The sequence below is a fragment of the Miniopterus schreibersii genome (assembly GCF_964146895.1).
Source record: "Miniopterus schreibersii genome assembly, chromosome: 21".
Classification (NCBI taxonomy): Eukaryota; Metazoa; Chordata; class Mammalia; order Chiroptera; family Miniopteridae; genus Miniopterus; species Miniopterus schreibersii.
Window position 1 is genome coordinate 3,726,662 of NC_138123.1, and position 24,348 is coordinate 3,751,009.

At 46.7% G+C, this 24,348-nt stretch overlaps 1 protein-coding gene across 1 annotated transcript in view; it reads right to left on the reverse strand.

The window, feature by feature from the left end:
• USH2A (usherin) overlaps nt 1-24,348 on the reverse strand; it is a gene marked incomplete at its 5' end in the record, with an annotated part of 301,919 nt that overhangs the window by 77,701 nt on the left and 199,870 nt on the right. Inside the window, 9 exons of the mRNA XM_081124187.1 lie at nt 2,104-2,216; nt 3,876-4,078; nt 5,441-5,650; nt 8,310-8,473; nt 9,185-9,307; nt 10,045-10,379; nt 12,006-12,634; nt 19,324-19,466; nt 20,358-20,508. Of these exons, the coding sequence (XP_080980313.1) occupies nt 2,104-2,216; nt 3,876-4,078; nt 5,441-5,650; nt 8,310-8,473; nt 9,185-9,307; nt 10,045-10,379; nt 12,006-12,634; nt 19,324-19,466; nt 20,358-20,508 (2,071 nt within the window). The remainder of the gene's footprint in view (nt 1-2,103; nt 2,217-3,875; nt 4,079-5,440; nt 5,651-8,309; nt 8,474-9,184; nt 9,308-10,044; nt 10,380-12,005; nt 12,635-19,323; nt 19,467-20,357; nt 20,509-24,348) is intronic.

Genomic DNA, 24,348 nt, shown 5'->3' on the forward strand with positions numbered 1-24,348 from the left:
GATTTTATCGTACGTGTTTATGGAGAATAAATAAGTAAACCTCAGAGGCTGCCCGGTACCCCGGGAAGCTGTCAGCTACAGTGTTTGTCATCGTTCAATCAAAGCCAGAGCCGGTCAGCCACCTTCATCTAAGGCAGTCTCTCCATTCTTGAAGACCAGAATGAATGAATCAGCTATTGATTAAATCCCACTCTAACAAATCCACCAAGGCAAATAAATGAACTACCCGGGGCACGTGTAGGCCGTGGCCAGACACGTCCAGGCTATCGATCATTCGTTAGTGTTCTTTGGGGACATAGAAGCAGCCGATGGCAATATGGCAAGTGTGGAAAATGTGACGTAGAGAGTGCGTTTCTGGAGGAGCAGGTGATGGAATGAGAAGGTTCATCCGATCTCTATTTGTGTGCTCAGGCACCTTTGGTTTGTATGCAACAGAAAGACACGTGTAAGTGATTGTACCGAAGACACCGTCGTCGTCAAAAGCACCGTGTGAAATGCAAAGGCCTGAGACAAAGGTCACACCCCACGCGTGCGATCAAACAGTGCTGTGCTATCCGTATGTGCTACTAAAACACGTGGAAGTGAAACTTCGCTGCTGACTGCGTTTGACAAAAACACGCAAAGAATCTAAGAAGTAATACGTCTTCTTAGAAAACAAATGAATTTAAACGCGATTGACATAAACCCAGGCTACTGACATCTCTCTGGAAGGGTTTCACATTTGATTTTGCAGGTTGCTAATACGAAAGGAAGTTTGAAAAAAAAACAAAAACCAAAATAGAAACATAACTAACACGTCTGGGCCGAGAGAAGTGTAATGAAATTACACAAATAACGCAGACACGGGAGGCTGACCGCACGGGAGCTGCGGTGATTCTGATGAACGGCGGCCTGGCAGCCTAAAGGGCTCGTTAGAGTCTTGCCTTTGGAAAATGCTGCTCTGTTACCGTGGGTCATGTTAAGAAAGGGAAGGTTATATGTGTCAGTACATTGGTTGTGAATGATTTCTGCGCAGTTTTTGCTGAGGGAGGAAGGGAGGGAGGGAGGGAGGGAAGATACAGTTTTGCCCTGAACAGCTAAGAATCCAATTACTCGGGTTTTTCTAATTACTTTACTCACTCATGCCCCAAAATTAGTACAGGTATTTTTAACTTATTTTTAAAAAGACCAAGAAATTTTAACATGTCATAAAGGAATCCTTCAGAGTTGAAATATTTTGTAATAGATTATTTTAGTCAGTTTGCCTGTGGGGTGTAGGCACGTATGTAGGTGGGGTGTGTGTGTGTGTGTGTGTGTGTGTGTGTAGGTGAAGGGTGATTCATTTGGCTGGGGCACAAGTTGTTTCTATGGAAAATAATATAATAATTAATTAATAATAATAATACAACAATAAATTCTGTGTTTCGAGTACTCACAACTGTAAGTCTACTTTCGCCCCACCCTGATGGATGTGAAAAGTACCCAGACTTCTACGTCTAGTCCCAACTTGATTTAGGATGAACAATGGCCTTCTGACTTGGCCTGGGAAATAACATTAAGTCTTCCTTTTAGTGTTACTGTCGCTGCGAATTTTGAACTGAAAACAGACTCACTCTCAACTTACAGTCATTTCTCAACACCAAAAGAATAGAGAAAAATTAAAGGATTCTGCCAAGAACCTGATAAAATTGGTAATGGGTTATCCAAACATTATTTCCCCTATTTATTTTACAGGTATTTGTAGCTTTAGGGCAATCTGATATATGGAAGTCTACTATTTTTGAAGAGATGAAGTCAGAAGGGAGTCCTTCTAATTAAAATTGTATTCCGGGTCTCACAAAAGGGTTCACTGAAGGACACGTTTAAATAAAGAAACTCTTGGATGCTTTAGCATTTGTCCGCAGATTACTAAAGAGAAGTGAAGCTGGGCAAGCAGGGACAGGGGCCTCAAAGCTTAAATGTCACGGGACGTGTCCAGTCAAGATCAACAAAATAATACCAAAGATTTTATTTACACACACGTTTTTAAGCAACTTTAGTGGAGATCACCACGGCTGGGATAATACCTTCTACTTTTTCACTGCTTAGGATCAGTTCTTTGGATTGAATGGCAAAAAACTGTACCTTGAAGAGATGCTACGAATTGTGGGTGTCGGCATATCGCCTGGAGTATCCCCGACGGTGGTGACCTGGGTTCCGTTGCTTTTCACACAGGCATGTTCTGTGCAGACTTCCACCTGCAAGGAGTAGTTTAGAAAAGCGTAAACCCAACTCCGTTCAAAATCCAGAGCGCCAATGACTGGATCTCACCCACCCTCATTTCATATGAATCTCTCTACAGCCTCTTGGGGTTAATTAAATATTAATTTTTGGTGTCAACTGACTCTGGTGGGATAAGCTCAGAAGACAGTGCAGAAGTGGGCTCAGGACAATTGATTTAGTGACTTCAGTGGGGATGTGTAGTCCCTGTTTCCAACCATTCGGAAAGAGACAGACTTATTGATCTATTTGGAGCCCAGGTAAGGAACGGAAGGTGCCCAGGGGACATAGTTTGTAAGCGTAACAGTCATTGCCGTATACTGCTCGCTAGATCTACAGCCAGGTAATATAATGATGGTCTCTTCTGGAAGCCTTGATGCTCTCCAATAATAGTAATAATAATAATAATAATAATAATAATAATAATAGACCTAGAGAAGCCATCCAATCCAATATGGATGAGCTATTGTATATCCATTTATTCCAGCTCCGATTGTATTTTTACCTTAATCACAGCAGAAAAATCATCCTTTACCTCCTTTCATTCTGCCGCCTCATCTGAATAAAAACTGAGGAGGGTGGGATAACTAAAGATTAGAAGTTGGGTTGTTCGAGCATGAGCGACGCAAAAGGGACGCGTTCAGCAAGAGGGGGAGAGGGGAATGCGTGTACAGGAGATCGCTCCTGGGACGTCCAAGGAACGACATCATTCTGTTCCCAACCGCAGGATAAACCCAGGGGAACTGTTCCTTTTCCAGGGCCCACTGGCTTTCATTTATTTACGCCATAGAGTATTTTGAGGTAACATTTAGTAGATATTTAAACACTATCAAGGCTGTCCAATTAAACCCCAAATAAACTAAAGGCCAATGAACTTAAAATATACTTGCTGGTTGCCCTGGCCAGTGTGGCTCCATGGTTAGAGCTTAGGCCCATGCACGGAAGGGTTGCGGGTTCGAGTCCCAGCCCCGGTTGATGTGTCTCTTTCATAGCAATGTTTCTCTCTCTTTCTCTCTCTCTCTCCCCATCCTCCCTCCCTTGCACTCTCTCTAAAAATCAATGGAAAAAATATCCTCGGGTGAGGCTTAACAAAAACATATATATGTATACTTGCCGGTAATAGAATTAATGACAATAAAACTTCATACATATTAGGGAATATTTGACTCAGTGCATGACAAGGTAACTCGAGATCAATGCAACTGAATTTTATTATTATTTTTTTTTATATAACCCAAGGACTGAGGATATTTTTTCCATTGATTTTTAGAGAGAGTGGGAGGGGGAACGAGAGGAGAGAGAGAAACATCGATGTGACAGAGACCCATGCCCCGACTGCACCTGCCACCCAGGTACATGCCCTCGATCAGGACTCGGGCCCTCGAATCATACACGCCAAATGTCACGATGGGTACTTGCGCCAATAGTTTCACTGAGCACTCTCCCCTCCAGGGACTCCTGTGTTTGCCCACAGCACACAGATTTAACGCCGATCAATGTCCCTCCCTTCTCTCCCCTTCCCCACCCAATAAATCATCTGTAACCAAGACGGCCTAGGTATCCGCTTAGAGACGTACCCCGGCATGTTTTATTTAACGTATTCAGGAGCCTCACTATCCAGAAAACAATGTTCCAACCTGAATGTCATAGACAGTGAAGGGAGACAGGTCTCGCAGAAGGAGAGACCCCGGCACATCCATTCCCGTCTCGTAGAGCCGATTATTTACATAGACGGAACACACAGCGACAACGCCATTCGGGTTTGAGGGAGGCGGCCAGATGACACGTGCAGCTGTGCTGTTGATGATGACAACCTCTGGAGGGAGCATGCCCCGAGGCTCTAGAATTAAAGGGAAAAAACTGAATAAACTCCAGCTGTCTCGGGAAAAAAAAAAAACCACACACTTATTAAACCAAATGCAGATTAGCACTTGGGTTGAGCGAAGGCTCCGCTGCTTATCGGCTTCCCTCTGATGAAGTCATCACGGGCTGTGGTCCTCTGTAAATTGGCTTATTACACTCGCAGTTAGAGACCCTCAGAATTGGTGGTAAAAGGCTTCCTACCAACAGGATAGAGCTAATCTTCAATGCTATGTGACCAGTGGGATACGATGATAAATTATTCACCTATTGGCACCACTAACACATATCTATCATTTGTCTCTCCGCCTGTCCCTTCACTTCCCATCTCCCAGGGGGGAGGGAAAAAAAAAAAAAAAAAGAGAGAGAAAATTTGCTCCTTAAGCAAAAAATAAAACTCAGATACACCGAGGCTGGTGGAACGAGAAAAATCATTTGATGCTCCTAGCTTGTAACTCCAGCAATATGAAGCAATAATGCAATATTGTCATTATGTAAATGATTTTGGATGTTGATTACCGTGGGTAATGATGAAATCCAGCGTCGGAAAAAAATCTCGCTTGGCGTTAAATTACACAATTATTCGAGCGTGTCAGAAATAACTATGCGGAGGCCTATTTTTATCTTAAGGGCCCATCTTAACCGGGTGAAAAATCGTCCTTGTGATCCATCCCCTTTTATAAACAAAAGGTGCCGACCTTTGGCACCGGGAAGGGAAATGGGTCCCTCGCTTAAAGCGCTCTCCTAATGACCTGGAACACTTGCTTGGGAGGTAATGATATTATAATGTTTATAATGAGACTTGATAAAGCCAAAAAGATGAGAGAGACCATTCCGAACTCATTTCAGATTCACAAGCTGCTTCTCGGGTTTCCAACCCCCCCCCCCTTGCTAACTGGCTTCGGGATGAGTCACAGGCCATTTTTCTCGGTGGCTGAACTTCCACCTACCGCTTCGGGTGGCTCAGGGAAGGGCCCTCGCCGGGCTTGGCTGTCCTTTGGAAAAGCAGACTGCTTCGGAGAGCAAATCTTTACAAAAAGTCTCTACGTGTCACCATTTATTGATGTGAATTCAGCTCCAGACCAAGCATGCCCGGGGAAGAACAGCTACAAACTAGGCTAATATCCCATTATGAGAGCCTCGGGCCGCTGTCTCGATGGGACCGCTTATCGATCCGCCACTTGATGACAGCGAGCACTTAAGCATTTTCGCCCCGACCCCCTTTCCCTCCAACACCGGAAATTTTATAATGGAGGGGTGACTGATCTCAACCCCGGCGAGGATCAATCAGCTTCGTTCGCCGCGTCCCTGAAGCCCAGTGTCCCTGGAAAGCAGGACTCACCCCCGTCGCGAGGGGTCGCGTACAGGACGTCGCTGTCGACGCTGTGGACTCCGTTGAAGACAGAGATAAAAATCTGATACTCCGTGTCTGGGTTTAAGTGGCCAATGACATGAGCGTTTACCTCTGGGTGGATTTTCAGAGATTCGCCGGAGGTAGCAGAGCTCCAAAAAAGCATGTAATATTCAACATCACCTTGTAGGTCTTGAAAGGCTGTTAATGACAAATATGGGGACACCGTCAAACGGCCTTGGGGGGGTGGGGAAGGCAGAATAAACTATTATTTGCTAGTCCTAGAATGGGACAAAGGAAAGCATATGGAACCTTCCTTACGGTTTTCCTTTTTTTTTTTTTTTTTTTAACACTGCTGATCCCCCCTCCCCCCCATAATTAATTGTGTAGAGTCTTACTTTTATAGGTAGAATGAACCGTCAAAATGGGAAGGGCCTTATTCAATCGCCCTTGACGAAGTGCTAATAGCCATTGAGGCTAAATACATGAGAAACAGCCGAAAATCGGATGCCCGAGCCCTAAGTTTGAGTTTGGGAACCGCTATTTCCTCGCTGTAATTTTGGGCCAGCTACTGACCCCCCATGTCTTCCTCAAAGGGCTTTCCTGAGAGTTGTGTGAATACCTTAAGTGCAGGCGATTTTGCATCTCCTCTTACAAAACGTTTTCACTGCTATCATGTATCTTTGTGGTTTTTAATTTAGGCTGAAATATTTTCGTTTATTAGACAGAGCAGCAGTGAGGGCCTCACACCTCTGTAGGGACCAGGAAGACGGGGCACGTGTGGGCCTGTCTGAAGGGGAGGCCACCATGGGGGCAGTTTCCCCTGATCACTTAAATTTTCAAATCATTCCAGAAAGAATCACCATCTTTACATGACATCTCCTGATGCTGAAAATGCTGGCAAAATGATTTTTCAAATACCGCAGGCACAGTAGTGGATGTTCATGCAAAGTCACACATAGCGACGCAGAAGTTTAAAAGAGGCACTTGTAAAATTCTCAACAACTTATTCCTGTTACCCGGTGATTGGTAAAAATCTGCCAGAAATATTTGGCTACCCAAATGGTGTGCGTGGCGTAGTTAAAAAACAGGTTTTCACAAATACGTTACATGGTGCTTTTGAAAGGCAATTTTTAGTAAGCAAATATAAATGCATTCAGGTGACTTTCGACCTATAGTCTTGTGCCTTTGGTCACACTAGACAACGTGCCCATTGTATCCTACCAATCAAGAAAGCAGTTATTAATATTGCAAGAAGCAGGAGGCCCTTTCTCAGAGGAGGGACTCGTTAACTTAGGATAGTAGGTTGGTTACAAGAGGGAGGAAAATGATTATGCACAAACTTCGGCGTCGCTGACCCGCTTCTAAGAGTTAACTTCGGTGCTCACACATGGTCATCTGAAAAATTTCCAAGGTATGAACGGAAATTAGAGCAGATTGCACGGCGTACGTCCCCGAAGGTCAGGGGTTCAGATTCCCGGAGTAATGGAACTTCAGTGAGCTGCTTCGGATCTATTAGGTTTGTCAGTTTTTATAAGCTCGCTTTTTTCGGGGTGCGTTATAACAGAGGCCTGCGGTGGTGGGAACCCAGCAGCCGGGTCCTAGCAGCAGCATTTGGGTGTCAGCGGAGGCCCAGGGCCTCCGCCTTTCCGACGGGGCTTCTACGATGGATCGGCAGGGGCCCTAGCTGGTTTGGCTCAGTGGTTAGCATGTCGACATGCAGACTGAAGGGTCCCAGGCTCGATTCCGGCCAAAGGCACATACCTGGGTTGCAGGCTCAATCCCCAGCCCCCGGTCAGGGTGTGTGTGGGAAGAACCAATCGATCTGTCTCTCTCCCATCGATGTTTCTCTCTTGCTCTCTCTCCCGCCCCCCTGACTCTGAAAATATACTGTGCATAAGAATCCACCTCCAGATAAAAACTTTGTGTTGTTCCAGGGGGCTCTCAGAGGGTATTCTTCCATTTAAATGGTTTAAGATCCCAATAGAAGGGATGTCGGTCATTAGACACCTGAAACCTCATAAACACCCTCGAATGATAGTCTTTAGTAAAAATGGGTTATTTAGTGGCACCGGAGATCAACCTAACAGGTACTAATTTTAATTTACAATGAATGTCCCCTAATATTGGTTTTAATTCACCACGGATACAATGTAACATTGGGGCAAATTCAGGGGATGCTCTAAAATGAAACAGGAAGCGTGTCTCTCCTTAGGCGGCAATAAAACTCGGGCCTGGATCCCCATCCCAACCAGGAGTAAATTTATATCTTTTTATATAATAGCAGATGGCCACCCGAGTAGGTGCAGTTTCCTTGCATTAAACATACATTTTAATTGGGGCTTCGCAAGTCCGGTATTTCTCAATATCTGGTAATATTCCAGGCAAGTGTGGATTCCGTTATTTTAAGTGGTTCTTGTTCCTAGTGCTGAGTGACGAGATGGGGGACCGCGTTCTCCGCAGGAGCCTGCCCATATAGGGTGTCCCCAAAAGTGCATATACACACTTTGCGTAACAATAGAGGCAGTGTTGATTAAAATACGTTTCACTTTTCAAAACTGAGCTCTCAGCCATTACAGTGTGTAAGCATTTTTGGGACGCCCTGTACAACGGGACCTTGTTTCAAATGACTACCTGGGCGTTTCCATCACAGCTGGCTGGACACTACATTCCCAACCCAAAAGGGACAGAGCAAGGGAGAGGGGGCCCAGTAGGGACGGAGGAAGAGAGACAGTGGGCACCTGAAGCATAGCACGGGGACCTCAGCTTTTTGTTGTTTTGGGTTTTGACCACGTTCATTTCAAATTCACCTCGGTATCAGTATGTTAAGGGGAAACAGAGGCACGGGAAGCTCACGCACTTGGTCTGTCCCATCTCACGTCCAGCGCCGTGCGGTTAAGGGCAGTCACGGAGACGTTGGCTCCTCGCCGCGGGAGGCCAGCCCACGTGGTCACCGTCGCTTCCCGGCTCGGGGTGAAGCCCACGCTGTTGTGGACGAAGACCCTGTAGGCGTACGTGGTGAACCTGCAAGGTTTTTTTTAAAAAGACGTATGTCAGCGTCTCTTTTGCAGGAAACAAAACAGATGTTTCACTTGTGCCTCACAAAATACAGGATTCCCCGCCCCCTCAACAAAAGGCACAATTTTCTTCCCCCCCTCCTTAACAAAAGGCATAATCTTTCTCGATGCAAAAACATTTCATGCTTTTTGTAAGTGACTTGTCTAAGGCCACACAGCCACCCACACCTCGCTCGCCTGGGCAATAATTTTCTGATATTACCTGCAGGCCTATCCCTTGATTTCTTTGAATTCTAGCCTGAATTCTTCCAAGTGTCAAGCTTGTTAACTAAATAATTTTTGTGGACTGTGTCAATGCCTTATAACAATTATTTTCCAGACACAGCAAGCATCTGACAAGCGCCCACTATATAGACGGTCGAGATTTCCAAATTCCTATATTAAGTTTTCACGTCCTGCGGGGGCTGTGACACAGGCAGTAAGCGAAGGCTCCAGCACCTACAAGTTCGAGTTCAAAAGGCTTGTTTCCGAAGGCGGCACGCATTAAACAGGATGGCTGTTTCGGGCTCGATGATTAACGCCGCAGATAATGACCGAACGCGTCTCGCCGCGGAACTGATAACGCGCCCGCCCAACGAAGACGCGGCGACACGTTCAACTACTCTACACGCCCCCAACTGCACGCCAGCACTTGTTTTTATAGTTTTTGTAATCTCACCTGCTAAGACCCTTATCTTCGTAAAACCACCGAGTTCCTGAATAAATATTGTGCCACAGATTTAAATCTTCTGGGGGATTTGATGCAAGTGGCTGCTGGATTTTACGTCTCAGAAGCTCATATCTAAAGCGAAAGACAAGCAGAAACATTGGGATTATCTCAACGGATGTTATTACCAAAAACTCAGGGTGTTTCGTGGGATGCGTCCGTGGAAATGGAAAGAAAACATCTTACTTGTGATTGCAAAGTTTTTTTCCCCCCAGGTTATTATTTTTTCCTGACTCCGGTTTCAACCATGCAGTTATTCTGAAACCAAGAGCTATATTCGCATTTTTGGGCTGTCGGCGAGAAGGGCGATGCTTGATCCCCCGTATGTCAGGTTTGCCGACACCCCCTTGCCAGTGTCACACAAAGCAGACACACAAAATGCTTAGGAGGTTAATGATTTCCTAGGACGTCAGCCGCCGATACTTGATAAACAATGATAATATTATTGACTCCATAGTCTTGGCTAAGGGTCAGGTTGAGCGTGTTCAAAAGCCACTGGAGACTCTTTTCTTCCTTCTGATTCAAACCCCCGACCACATTCTTTACCGGTTTCCAGATAATAACAACAGGACAAAGAATTACGTGTGAGCTTGGGAATTCTGAGACGTGGCTTGTGCAAATGCATCGCGTAGAACCTGCCATCAAGGTTTCCTGACGTATAATAAAAATACGCTTTGAAAATCAAGGGGAGGTCACGTCAAGGACCGTTAGACAATAGTGGTGGTTGTTTCAAGGGCTTTCGGTGCTTCACGAAGTTAAGGTATTTCTACTTGTATGGTTCCCTGAATCCAAACACGTTCACATTTTCTTACCTCAAATTGGGTCCATTGGGCCTGGATGGCGGCTGCCAAGATATCCCAACACAGGATTCACTCAGTGGGACCACGGACAGCGGGTGAACATCCTGAGGCAGGGCGGGCTGGGTGGTAACGAGGGTAGGGAGACTCTCTGTGCACCCGCCCAGATACCCGTTACCCCCCGAGCAAGCCACGATGGTGACCGAGTAATCAGTGAACGGCATCAGGCGGGCGACCACCTGGCTCAGCGCCGAGGGAGTGCCGTCGGTTATGGTGACGTGAGGGTCGGGCATGCGGATCTCGTAGCTGAGCGGGTCTCCATTCTGGATGAGTGGGGGTTTCCACGTGACCTGGAAGAAAAGATAAACTTGGAATCAGTGTGGGGACCCAAGAACAGAGCAGCGGAGGTTAGGCCACGGGGCCCAGGATCTCGGCCCGGTGTTGGTTGGGTCGCTAAGTGCTGCTTCTGCCCCTGACGGTCATGAAGGGTTTGGGATCAACCACCGGTGCTCTGGGAACTAAATGAGATGCCGACTCCTGGGCTTGGCTTTCCGGCTTGTGACTTTTAGGGCTGCCAGGCTAATCCACGCCTTGGTGGCTCATCTCCTGGATGAAGTTATATGATCAGAGGAGGGAATTTAAAGAAAGCAGCCAGGCAACTTGTTTTCCAGACTTTCTGATCGTTTGTATACAACAAATCAAACCGGATTGTGCCTGGAGCCACTCACGGCTCTTCTACAAGAACCTGTTCTTTCCTTTTCAGATCCGCCTATTAAATGTCTGTTGGAAAGAATCCAGATTCACGCCCATCACACAGCTTTGCCTGCGTTCAAGGGACGTGTTTACGTCGGGTCGTACTGACTGGTATCGCTACCCAAGCTGAGACGAAAAAAGTCATCTCCGGAATGATTAATCACTCTAGGTTTGCTTGGGGTTTTCTTTTTTGTTTTTAGTTTGAATGAGGAACACTCCTTAAGACTACCCAATAAACGCTGCTGATTGTTTACTTGGAATTAATTTCCTTCCACAGAATTCTATACACTTTTGGTATTTCTATCAAAAGCGGGTGTTGCTTTGAACAGCCTCAGATTGCAAGGACCTAATACAGTCTCTTCAAAAGAGCATTTCGCTTGTAGGTTGCATTAAATTTCTCGGACCGTTTCCCCTATTTAGCATCACCTAGTGTTTGGTGTCGGGTGGGTGGGGGGAGAGCGTGAGCCACGTAGATCCCAGTCGTAATTTCAACAGATGAACTTTGCTGTTATGCAAAGGCCCTTTGTTTTGTGCTCTGGTGAGCAAGCTACTGTGCTGAGGCTCTTGGCAGTCGTACAAGACCCAAGCCATGGAAGCATGTGTGTATTTACACAAAAGAGGCTTCTAAGCTACAGAACTCCCTCCTGTTTGGTTACACTAATTTCCCTTGAATGAAGTTTGTCTGGGAGCCAAAACAATGGTAGTTAGCCAGTCCTCTGGCGCTCGCTCCCGGTAGGACGGGGCGAGTAATTCTACGCCTTCTAGATCGCCCAGCGATACGCTATTTTTATTTCTCTCCCCATCATTTTGATTCTTTGATCATTAAAAAAAAATAATAATAATAATCAGGATTTTGGTAACTGGAACTCCTGTTAATACTCTAACGCACTCCTCCGCCCTTCCCCCACCCCTTCCCGTTTTTCTGATCTATTTAAATCTGACGTGGTGGTTGAGCTAAGCATCCCATTGTGGCGTTCAAAGCATTTCAGGTGTGTGAGGCAAACGGCAGCATCGCGACAATATAATTAAGAGGATACGGGGAGAAATGAAACTCTGACAGCGAATGGGAGAGAGTTTGGGCCAAAGGCCAAAACCCCGCTTCTCCAGCGAGCGCCCGAAACAGCAGATGCGTGCGTGTCGCCAGTAGGTGGCTCTGTCCAACACGGAGAAAACCAGGGTCAATTCCGACGTCTGCAGGGAACACAGAACCCTGGGCATCTTACCTCCGCTGCGTCGGGGCCCAGCACCCGCACCGTGGGTGGCTGCACCCCAGCAGGCCGCGAGGGTCTTGTGGTCACCGCCACCCAAGCACTGCTGTTCGTGCCCCCGTTTCGAGTGCTCACCAGCACCCGGTATCCGTATGTGGTCCACGGGCTGAGAGCGGGGGTCTTGTCAATGTACCGCATGGAATGATTTCTTGGGAGCGTCACCAGCGTAGTGACTTCCTCCCTCCCTTGGACCCTTCTCTCGATCGTGAAGTTCTCCACCACGCCGTTGGGGCGGGTGGGGGGCTGCCAAGATATGATCACAGACGTTGGGGTGTCCGAGAACAACTCTGGGCTCGGGATGCCTTCCGGGGCGTCTGGGAGTGTCCACGCAGTCTGGGACTCCGGGGACAGGGAACACCCTTTCGACGTGCAGGCTTCCACTTGGAACCTGTAGGCGGTGTGAGGGCGTAAATGGGTCGCTGTGCAATTAGTGACATTTCCAGGAGCTTCCGAAGAGAGGTGGCCATGCTGGTAGATGTTGTAGCGCGTAATAACCCCGTTGCGCTTGGAAGGGTGCTGCCAGGTGACCAGCATCGTTCTCGATTTCACATCCAGGAGAATCGGAGGGTCCATAGGTCCGGGTCCTACAAAGTGGAACGAATCCAGAAAGTGATAACTGCTTGAAAACGTCCCACATCTCCTCGAAATAAAGCTAGAGCGAGTGCCCACTCTCCCACGAGGATGTGAAATTGACCCCTCGGTGACAGCTGATCAGAAAATACAGGTGTGTCCCAAAGACAGGGACGAGCCCCGTTTTGCTTGCAAATGTGCAAGAGGTCATTTTCCTTCCTACAGTGGCTTTATCAAAACCATTTCTTTTTCCTAAGGCGAATGCTTAAAAAAAATAGCACGAGGACTTTTTGGAAATCAAGACACTAGAAGAGAAATAGACATGAAGGCAGTTGTAACCAAAGCCCACATTTTTTTTTTTTATAAGAGGCCCGGTCGCTAATTATAACCGATGACACTCTCCTAACACACCCGCCTAGCTTACCGCCCGGGAAAACCCTCCCGCATCAGCACCGTTCATTCCAGATTCCCTATCACACCCGGCTCTGTTTATCATTCTCGGCTGTGTTGGGCAATTTATCTACTCCCTGTTAATATTATAGGTGATTTTTTACTCTGACTGTGACAGAAGCTGCCGATGGAGCTCTTTCACCTACTGATAAATAAACAATGCGCGGATCTGACCTTTGGGTTAACAGGTTTTATGCCTGCTCCACTCAGCACTCTAACTGATTCAATTACCATAAAGGTCCAGGAGGCTGCGTGAATACTGAAAGAGGCCCACCATATGCCCGCCGAGGTGCTGTGCGGAGCCGCAAACATCCTGCGGCCCTCCAGAGAAATTCCTTAATTGTAAATAATTTCGCCGCGCGACACAATCAAGTCACCTTGAGTGCGAAACCCCGCAGCCCGCGGAGGCAGAGTGTTATTTAAGCTTTACTGGGCTGCGTTAAATTCTGCAATTTGAAGGGCTGTTAAGTTTTTCAATTGAAATTTCATTTAAAATGCAGGTGCTTTTTTATTATACGGAGGCTTTACTGCTCTCCAGGTACAAGGCAGAACACGGCGCGATAACACAAATCTGCTCAATCACAGATCAGGAACAGCTGTAATTCCAGGACATTTAGCATTTTCCCAAACCACGGCCCCGATCCATCCATCGCCGCGACGGGTCGAGAACGCGCCCGGTCCCCCCCGTCTGCCCGCAGCGATGTTGACATTTATGAGATTGTTTCTCGGTGAACATTAGATTTTATTGAAAAATCTTTATAAAAGATATACTTGGATTTAGTAATTGTTCGAAACATCATGGATTATGCGTGTGTGTGAGCGCGATTCCGTGTTACACTCAAGGCTTAAGTTTTAAAGGTAACGGCTGCTTTGCAAAACCGGTGACAAGAGAGCCGGCCGTGGGAGCGAGCGCCGTGCCACCCAACGTGAGCCACATATTTGTCACCGACCGGACTGATGGGTGAATCACAATTACTTTTTGAGAGGGAAGGTGGCACAGAGCACGAACCCTGACACCGCGTCGTTTCTGACAATTTGGCGACGCTTCCCATTGGGAGAGAAAACTCCTGAAGTCCAGGCATCTTGAGAGGGATCCTGCCTTTTTTTTTAGTCTGTTGTTAGCTTCCGTTTTAAGGATCCCTTAAAGACGCTGTGACGTTTCTTACTTTTGCCCTCCGGCACACAGCAGGAGTGGAAATTATTATATCAAAGCAGGAATCCTCTGTTATTTGTACCTGTCATTCAAATCTGGCTATTTCCCAACGAAAAGCAAGTGCGAATCTTGCAAGATATCAATGCTCTTTTGGGAAACTAAGTCCTCGGAGATTAGGGTCCATAAAATCAACGGTGGGTTCAAGGCTTTTGTGTCTAACCCTATGTCACCCTTCCCCCTAAAAAAAAAAAAAAAAATTAAAACATGCCAGGCCGGCGTGGCTCAGTGGTTGAGCGTTGACCCATGAACCAGGAGGCCACGGTTCACATGCCCGGGTTGCGGGTTCGATCCCCATCAGGGGGCGTGCAGGAGGCAGCCGATCAATGACTCTCATCACTGATGTTTCTCTCTCCCTTTCCCTTCCCCTCTCTGAAATCAATGAAAACATTTTCTTTAAAGGAGTAACATACACTACAAATCAGAACCTTTCTGTTGGGGTTTTCCCAGGGTTTTGCATAATTATTTCTCACATGTGAACCATAGCAAACCGTGAGCCGCGTCGGGAAGAAGAAACAGCAGTTTTTTTCTGTTAGGAGGCCGGCAAGCTTTTCATTTATGCGGAGTCAGAGGACAGACAGTGTTCCCGGGGAAACACCCTTGGTAATGAGAGGAACATACACCTCAAGCCCCCCGAGAACACAGGCTCTCCTTCAAGACGATCTCTTATCTTGGGGAAGAAGACATGTTCCGTTTCAGGATTGTTTCCCCTCCTTAAAAGCCAGCGCCTTTTATTAGCTCCCCTCTCTGAGTCGGTTCCCTGCTCCGGTCGCCAGAAGGGTCCTTACACCTGCGTGATCCAGGAGAGGAAGCCGAGGGCGGCTGAATTAGCTCCTTCGGCGACGAAAGTGTTAAAACCTGGCTCCTGGCACTGCCTCGATTCTGGGCGTTGGAGAGATAATCCGGATCGTCTTATCCTACATACAAATCAACGGGCAGGCTATGGAGGAAAGGGGTCACCACCATTATGTAAAACACGGGTAATAACTATAATTGGGGTAGTTTGCTAATACAATAAAAAGCTCTGAACACGGGGAAAGTTATGCTCGCAGCGGTAGCTATCACTTTCTAAAGTAAGAATTCATGGGTGAAATGACATGAAAAAGATGGTTATAAAATTTTAATGGAATGATAAAAGGCAGAAGTCAGCCTCTCAGCTGAATTCTTAAAATCCCTATATATCACCATCAGCTCCTTAACTGTAAAATCAATGTGGGGGAGAGCATGTTGTCAATGTAGCTGTCACTGGAGGGGAGACGGGGGCGTTTGACAGCCACGCAGCTCGGCCGGACAGTGACAAAAAATACACCCGCCCGGCCCTGTCCCCGGGTGTCGCTGTTCAGAAGAACGCCCTCCCGGAGCCGGGGACGGGGCATCCCCTCTGATCACTGATTTCACAGCTCAGGCCACCTTGTCACGGCGTCCGTAACGGGAAGCAGTTTCATTTTGGCAAATGAAATGATCTTTCGTGGGAAACTACTTTGCTCAACAGCTCCAGAAGTTCAGCCCCGGCCTACAGCTGAGAGATGCAATTGTTTTTTTCTGTTTTTTGTTTTGCTTTTTTAAATATATCTTTATTGGTTTCAGAGAGAGGAAAGGAGAGGGAGAGAGAGAGAGACAGAAACATCAATGATGAGAGAGTCATCGATCGAGCCCACACCCGGGCATGTGCCCTGACCGGGAATCGAACCCCGATCGCCTGGATCCTAGGTCGACGCTCAACCGCTGAGCCACGCCCGGCCGGGCGAGAGATGCAATTGTTAACGGACGTCTGCTTATTTATGGCCACACTCAGGTGTGTAGGTTGGGACGGGTGTGTGTGCACGTGTGCATGAACGGGGGGGCTCACCACCCCGCCGGGGTGTGTGTAACTTTCCGTGGCTTTCACGGGTCCCTGGCATGTGCTCGCCTTTACACTCACCCCCCATTGCTCCGTTTTCCTGCTAGGTTCTCATTACTGCCCCAAAGCAACTTTTTACCATTCTCATTAAAAACTCACTCCGTTTAAAAGCTCTTTTCAGTAATATTAACCCTGCAAATGAATATCCCCTACGTTTGCCGATGAATTAAAAATCAAGGTGGCAAATACATGGATGCGTAATGACACAGAGCGATGTGTTATACGCTGATTGTGAAGGGGGCCCTTTGGTATCAGCCACTGAGAGGTTAGCAGAAGAGTCGAGTGATGGATTCTACGGTCCCTCTAATCAAGAAATCTTTCTATCGATTTATTATTTATACCCCAGCTACCTGCCAACAGGGTTTCTGACAGCTCGTAATAAAGGGCTTAAATGTAATAGGACCACAAACCTGCCACACGCACACAGCGTTCCCCTCTCACTGTAGGTTTCAGGGATCAGAACAAAAAAGGCCTGTTTTCCTCTTGGAACTCCCTTTCGACACATCCCTCCCCACTTTGTCTTGGAATCGCACATGGCTTGGGGCTAGCAGACGCCTCTCTAATAAGGACACTCATTACCCTGGTCAGGGCGGCCAGTGTGGATGAGGGACGGCCCGCAGGCTGCCGCCGACCAGGCGAAGGAGGGGGGCTTCTGGGTTCCTTACCTGCCTCTGACCCTCACGCTTCTTGCCTCAGACTCAGAGGCCAAAACCACCAAGGGCAGACACCCTGGGAGCCACCACTGTTCCTTTCCCGCCCAGACCTCTCCTTCTGGTCCCAGCTGTGTCCCAGGCTTGATGAAAACCAGTCTTGCCGTCTCCCCCCTAAAAATATCACTATCGGGGACCCATTTGGGCACTGGGGAGTTCTGAGGCTTTGGCTGATGCAGACAGGTGCCTATCAATGGTCTGAAATGTAAACGTGGGCGTGAGGTGACCTCCCTGTTTCCTTCCATAACATGAGACGTGGAGCGTCTACCCTGGAAGCTGCCCTTGGTGAAAGGGGTCGCTGGGCAGGGCCGAGCATGAAGCGTGAGTCTGGCAACGGAGCTGTCAGCATGGGCGGGTTTATGAGCAGAGCTTTGAAACCAGTGCCCAGTGCCAATCCCTCATCTTTGTCAACACCATCGCACATCCTTTCCGAGTGGGCATCCACCCCTGCTGACACCCAACACACAGACTGCACTGTCATCACGTCCCAGGGGTGAGCACGCACTGGCCACCGAACCCGGACGGGCCACGGCCAGCCTGCGGCACTTGTCTGATGTGTGTGACCGCTCAGTGCGCCCACGAGCAGGGGAAGGAAAAGGTCATCAGTTGTAAGGAAAGGATTCAGATGAAAACGATGGCTGGGCTTGGTGGGTTAATGACACCCGCTGTCTAAGCAAATGTCACTAATTCTTACTTAAGAGAAAGGACTACTAGGACTCACCTCAAACCCAGGCCCTAAAAATGACCCAGAAGGCAGCGTCTGTGTGTGTGACAATTCTAACCACAGAGTCTGCGAAGCCCGTTTTATGGGAAACGGAGGCAGGAGATGAGTTTGCTGAGGGCGGGATTCTGCCCTAGCTGGTATTTGCAATGCCCTGGACTTCATTTGAGTGCTGACTCCCTGCCTGTGGAGAGGCGATCATGCCCCCTCTTTCATAAGCACCCCCACGGGGGTAATCCATGGTCGCCCTTTCTCGGTGGGAACAGAAATTATAAAGGCCAGAAAGAGACGGCCAGTTTTTCTTCCTACAGTGTGGTGTTCTCGCCGCCTCTTCAGTGGGTTGAATAATTATTTTCAGGTCACCTGTACTCAGTTGTTTTTAAAAGATATTTCTTCGAGACTATTTTGAGTGTGAACCCTCCAGATCGGAAATCTGTATACAGGGGGGTAGTAATGTTCCCCCTGAAAGGGGAGTAGGTGCGTTGAGTGGTGTGTTAACGCCTCCTGGGCCTTGGGTAGTGTTTACTGCACTGTGCTGATAATTTACTAAACGGTACCCTCAAGACCAAGAGCACCGGCTGTGCCCTTGTAAAGGACCTAACGTGCTCCCAGGAAGAAATGGGTGAAATATTACATATTAGTGTTCATAACAGATGCTTGCAAAAATAAGGTAAGCTTCCAGGAAGGTAAATAGTTCTGATTCTACCTCATTTAATGTCTTAACCTCGCCACAATAATGTAATTATAATTTAGGATATTGTTGAAATCAAATAATCTGTTTCATGAACAACTGGTATTGTTTCAAATCCTATGCCTTTGGATGAATATCTTGCCTGGTGAAAGTCACCGCGGTCCTCGCTGGGTACGGAGCTAGGATGGCAACTGGCCAACAGAACAAGGTCTTCTAAGGAGCTCCCGGTTAAAAGATTTGACAGGATTAACCCTAAAAACCTCACTGTTCAAAGATACAGTGTCCTTACCCACTCTGTGTAGCTTGATTTAATTTACAACTTCTCTAAAAAATTATACTCCCATCTGTATGCGTTTATAGAGGTAATTTGCATAAAGCTAAATATGATATCCATATGTTCATTTCCTATATGCAACCTAGTCAAAACATATATATGCAAACATAATGCTTCCACGGAAAACTAGAAACTTCTCTGTCTTGGCTGAGTAAGGCAAGCCTGATCCATTTTATAGGTGGAATCGCTATTATTAGATTATACTTCTCTATTCAAAAGGCTGTTTGTCAAGTGCAAATAAAAGTCCTACGAAATCTATTTCCAGAAAAAAGTATAACAGTGCTCGAAGCATCCTCATAAATAAAGCCAGGCCCATCTTTCAAGGTATCCTACCTGCAAGGCTCCCTCCAAAGCAGAGAACAGGGTAACATTTGGACACAGAGCACGAGATGACAACCTCTCTCCCGCAGGACACCTCGATGCACCCTCAAGGATCGAATAGGGCCATAGCATAATTTATCCTGAATTACTCCCTCCTCTCCGAACGCCCAACCCTCCCAGCCCTCCACGCACGCCTCTCTCTTCTTTCTGGAACATCTAACCACCCTCACCCTATAAAAGATTAATTACTGTCCCTAGACATCAAGAAAACAAAGGCGGCTTATTTCTGTGTTTAGGAAAAACGAAAGACGTTTGAGACTCCCCGGGGTACAGGACATTTGGCCGTGTCCTGTGCGGGCCACTTACTGTCCTCCGTCGTCATGAACAGAATCCAAGAGCTGAGCGCGCTGCCAAATCCATTGGAGGCAACCAACCGAAACCCGTACTCGGTGTGGGGCTGGAGATCTCTCACTTCGTGGCTTAACGATGCAGAAGGACTGGAAAATAACCTGTAGGGGACAAACGTTAGTTAGAAAGTTTTAGACGTTCAAAGAAATTAAACGATCAAGTCTGGTGGCACAGACTTCCCAGAGAATGTCAACATGCATTTAGGTATTGCACCTCTCTGTCGTCACATGGTCACCCTCTGAAAATAAGTGGCCGTTTGGCTGAGGGGCCATAATATTGCATTGATCTGAGTTGTAAATTATAGTGGTACTGAGTCCATTCTAATCTAGCATCGAGAAGGATTCTGTAGAACAAGTATTATAATTCTGTAGCCACTGTTCAGACAGCATTTTAAGGGATTCCAGTGCGTGCTTGCTTATGGAATACGTGTGCTCATGAAAAATTAAGTGGGAAGAAATCTTATTTTAAAATCTTACTTTAATAGGAAAAGTAGGTATTTTTACAAAGCAAATCATTTTCTCCCAGGGTGTTGCTTGTGTTTTGTTTGTCTGAACTTTTAAAAGGTGGCCTTTATTTGTGGCCAGTGAGAACGGACCCATTGCTCAAAAACCTGAAATTGAACCCTGCTGGTGTGGTTCAGTGGTTGAGCGTCCACCTAGGAACCAGGAGGCCACGGTTCCACTCCGGGTTGCGGGCTCGATCCCCAGCAGTGGGCACTGCAAGAGGCAACCTATCAATGACTCTCTCTTATCATTTGATGTTTCTCTCTCTCTCTCTCTCTCTCTCCCTTCCTCTCTCTGAAATCAATAAAAACATATTAAAAAATATTTCATTTTAAAATAAAAAGAAAATATTATTTAAAAAAAACCCTGACATTTATGTAATATGAACTGATGTTGCCCCAATAGATTTAATTTAACAAACGGGAACAAAGATGAAGCCACGGCTACACCGTGTGCCCAGGAGCCCGCTGGGCAGGGCAGAACGCTCACTCTAGAAATCCACGGGCGGCGTGGCCGGGCCTCATCTGGAGCTGGTACCGGGGAGAGCCCGGAGCGTTGTTCCGAGCTGGTGTAGACCAGACAACCTGAAGACTGGTCGGAGTGGCAGCTGAAAGCCTGGGAGGCAGCAGGCCATCTGGAGCTGTCGAAACACACAGATGAATTAGAGCAGAGAAAACCGTGGCTAACATATGCTGGGTGGACCGAGATGTCCATATACTGGAAAAACTCTTCCGCGGCATCAACAACAGGGTTACCCACGGTCCATCTGAGTTAACATTTTCATCCCTGAGCCACTGTATTTCCCTCTTGCGCCTTTCAGCACCACCGCCTTGGGGGTCCACTTCCCAAGGCCAGGCCCCGAGTGGCAAGACGGATGGACGTGCGCCCCACATCCACCTGTACGTCTGTCCGTCTTGCTGAAAACACATAGGGAATCTAGGGAAGTGAATACTGAAGTACCTTTAAAATGTAACTTTTGCTCAACAATCAAGCAATGGAACAGGGAAGGGGTCCAGAGCCTTTATTTCTCCCGCACCACACGCTGACCGTTTAACCGCAGGGCGGCTCATGAACACCATGGCCTTTTTATTTTCATTTTTTTGAGGAGGGTTTAATTATAATTGTCTTTTTCTACAACGATAAATATACAGGATTGGCTGAAGTGAGCACTTTCTAGCCCTTAATTCTCACCTAGGAAAACATAAAAACTAAACATCTTGGCTCCTGCGTTTTACACAGTCAGCTGTCCCTTCTCACAGCGACTCTGTCCCGATTCCAAAGGGCTGGTAGGTGGGGCGGATGTGCGCTCTCGCTGGCTCTCTGGCAGGTCTTGCCTGAACTCGGCGCACCCGCTTGAAGCAATCTATCAGGGGAATCCGAACAGGCCTGCAAGGCCTAACCGCAGTGAGCAAAACTAAAGCCGATTCTACTTAAAAAAACCTGACAAGATGACTCTGGTTATTAAATCATTTTTTCCCAACAGGTACAACTTGAATGAACCTCTCCCATCAGAGTCTGTTCCAAAGCTCGTCACGAGCTCAGAAGCAGGTTAAACGAAGCTCCGTGGCATCAGCGAAATCGCCTGATGACTGGGTGCTTAGGTTTCTCACCTTTAAAATGGGGATAGTATTCTTCCTTTGCAGGATTGCTGTCAAGATCAGAGATGAAGTAAAGAAAGCACCTTATTTTGGGTCCTGGCAATTTTTTAATTGTTAAGCATTATTATTTCTGCTATTGTTATTTTACCCGACTAATGTGAACTTCCCTTAGAGTAATTTAAGTGCTGCTATAATGTAACTTCTAGAAATATTCTTATTGCAATACAGGCTCCTTCTGACCGAGGATGCCTAGTGGCCGTCGGTGACCATCAGGGTTCATTTTCAACTTCCCTTTGTGCGTAACCTTATGTGGCGTGAGTTCCATGCGGTCTCCAAGTCAAGAGACCCTGCCTGTGAATGAATGAGCAGCGATGAGAATGGAAGAGTTAGATTACATGTTTCATCAGCTCCTTGTAAGGGTTTCCAGTTCATCAATGATTCACTAATTTATTCAATAAACATTGACTGAGCCTCTACTCTGTGCCAGGTAGTGAGCTTCGCGTGGAGGGGCGACAGCTCCGAGTGCGGCTGGCGTGGCCCCTGACCCTAGGGACCGTCCATGTGCTTGGAGGCTGCAAGCAGTGAACTAACGGATGTGTAAGATTGTACCTGATTGCGCCATGTGCTCAGGGGAAAGATAAAGCGGGATGAGGGAAGAGAAGGTGACACGCGGTGTAGGATTTTACTTATTTTATAACAAGTCAGGTTATACAGGGAAGCCACAGGAAGAACAGGTCATCGGGTGAATTTGAGCAGATACCTCAATGACATAGGAAGGTGGCCATGAGAATAAAAATCAGAATAAAACTCAGGATAAAAATCAGTGCTAACAAATTATCAACCAGAAACATTAGAGTCTTAAACACGTACACAAAAAATAATCTCTTTAAGTGTTAAAAACTACATTACCATACTATTAAGAAAGAACAATGTCGAAAAGTAGACCCGATAAACCCAATACTACTACTACTACTGACAATAATAATGTATCTTGAGTTCTCTTCTGAGTGATAACAAAAAAAATGTACTCTATTAAACTGGTCACACTCTGGTTATATAAAATTGCAAAATATTTCCAAACAGAGTGATCCTCTTAAATTATTTATGTAGGATGGTTCATTCTGCACGCTCTCGGTAACACTGGATTCTGGAAACCTTCCTTTCCCCTTTGGTTAACCCCTTTTATCCAAACCTATTCCATGGAGGCTCCTCAGCGCCGAAGCAATAACTGGGAGGCAGCCGTAATTCCAGCCCCGGTTCCCCAGCACAGAGCCGGGTATCTATCAGCGTGATATATGGGCTCCAAGATGCTATGTTGCTCAAAACACTTCCCTCCAGTTTAATACGACCCTCGCGGGGCAAGCACTCCACAGACAGCCTCCTGAATCAACATCGTGTCCAGTAAATACTAATTCTACACGACGACTGCAGAAAACAGCCACCCAGCCTATAAATTCAACAGAAGGGTGTTCTTCATAAAATTTCAAATCTAACCTTTTTGTTGGTGGGGGCCGGGGGGGAGGCGAAATGAATACAAAACATTAAGTAATAAATTAAATCACAGCTTGGACCGGTCTAGCTAGTATGTACTCTTTTGAATGTATGATTTTTATTCAACTTTTCAATGTATGATTTTATTAAACTTTCACAAGAGGTGTACTGGTGGACTCGTCTCTACCCGAACAGCATGAACAAAAACCACAACCCTTCCCCCGAAACAACAAACAAACAGAATGCCCCAAGCCTTTGCTCCATAGAGATATACAGAATTCTGGGGGAAGCTCTAAGAAGCAAAAATAAAACAGAGACCCTTTTTTTTTTTCTTTTTTTTTTCATGTGACTAGTGACTTATTAAGGTTGTAGTGGCCGGAAGAGTTAAGTTTATGGGCCAGGATAAATTCGATGGGATTCTTGTAGCACCTATTTCCCATAGACAGCCCCAACCTGCTCCCACTGCAGTGTATGTTTTGTGTGCGCATTTCAAACTACTGGAATAAAATATTGCATTAAGATACCCAAGAGATCCCTAATAGTTTGTATGAAATTTAAATCTATTGTAAAGATACTGAATGTCACTCTGCACAAGGTTGTTTTGCTGGCAGTGGGGAGAGGGCAGAAATAGATAGAAAAGGGATGGGCTGATCTAGCTGATATTTAATAGAGAGATGAGACCTGACTCAGATAAGCAAACGCAGAATGTGTGCACAGCACGGGAGAGGTGTGAGTGCTTCAGGGGGTTCAGAAGTCAGGACTCACGTCCACTGGTGCCCTGGACTCTGACTTTCAGAGGAACAGGCCTTGAAGAGGCCCAGCCAGGGGACACAGTTAGTTCATCTGGGGCGATCATGTCTTCAGCCTAATTCCAGCGCCTAGGACACCCGTCACCCATGCTTGGCTCCTGGCTTTGCTTGGAATCTGAGCCCAGAGCAGCCCAAACTACTCTCACTTCCAAGATGAGGCCATTGGCATCCCCAGGCAGGGCTCCCTGCTCACCTAACATAAGAGAAGCCATGACCTTTTCTCTCCCCCCATCCTGCCCGGAGAGCCTGGCACGTATTCAAAATCCTCAGATCACACATTTCCCTCTCATTTTCTGAAACATCAACATACGAGCAAGGATTTTAAATTCCAGTTTCCAGGGTGGAACATTAGAGTTCAGACGCACATATTGAGTCGTTGAGTCATAAACAAATTGAAAACAGAAGGCGAGGCTCCATTTCCAGTCACTAAACCATATGTCATTAAAAAAGATATTAATTATGGGGAATATGCAGATGTGCTAACAAATGGACAGTCAACCTTGAGCACAAGGATGTATAAAATGGAGCAGAATTCAATGGTGACAAGTCGGTTAAAACAGATTTCACGTTCGCAAAACAGTC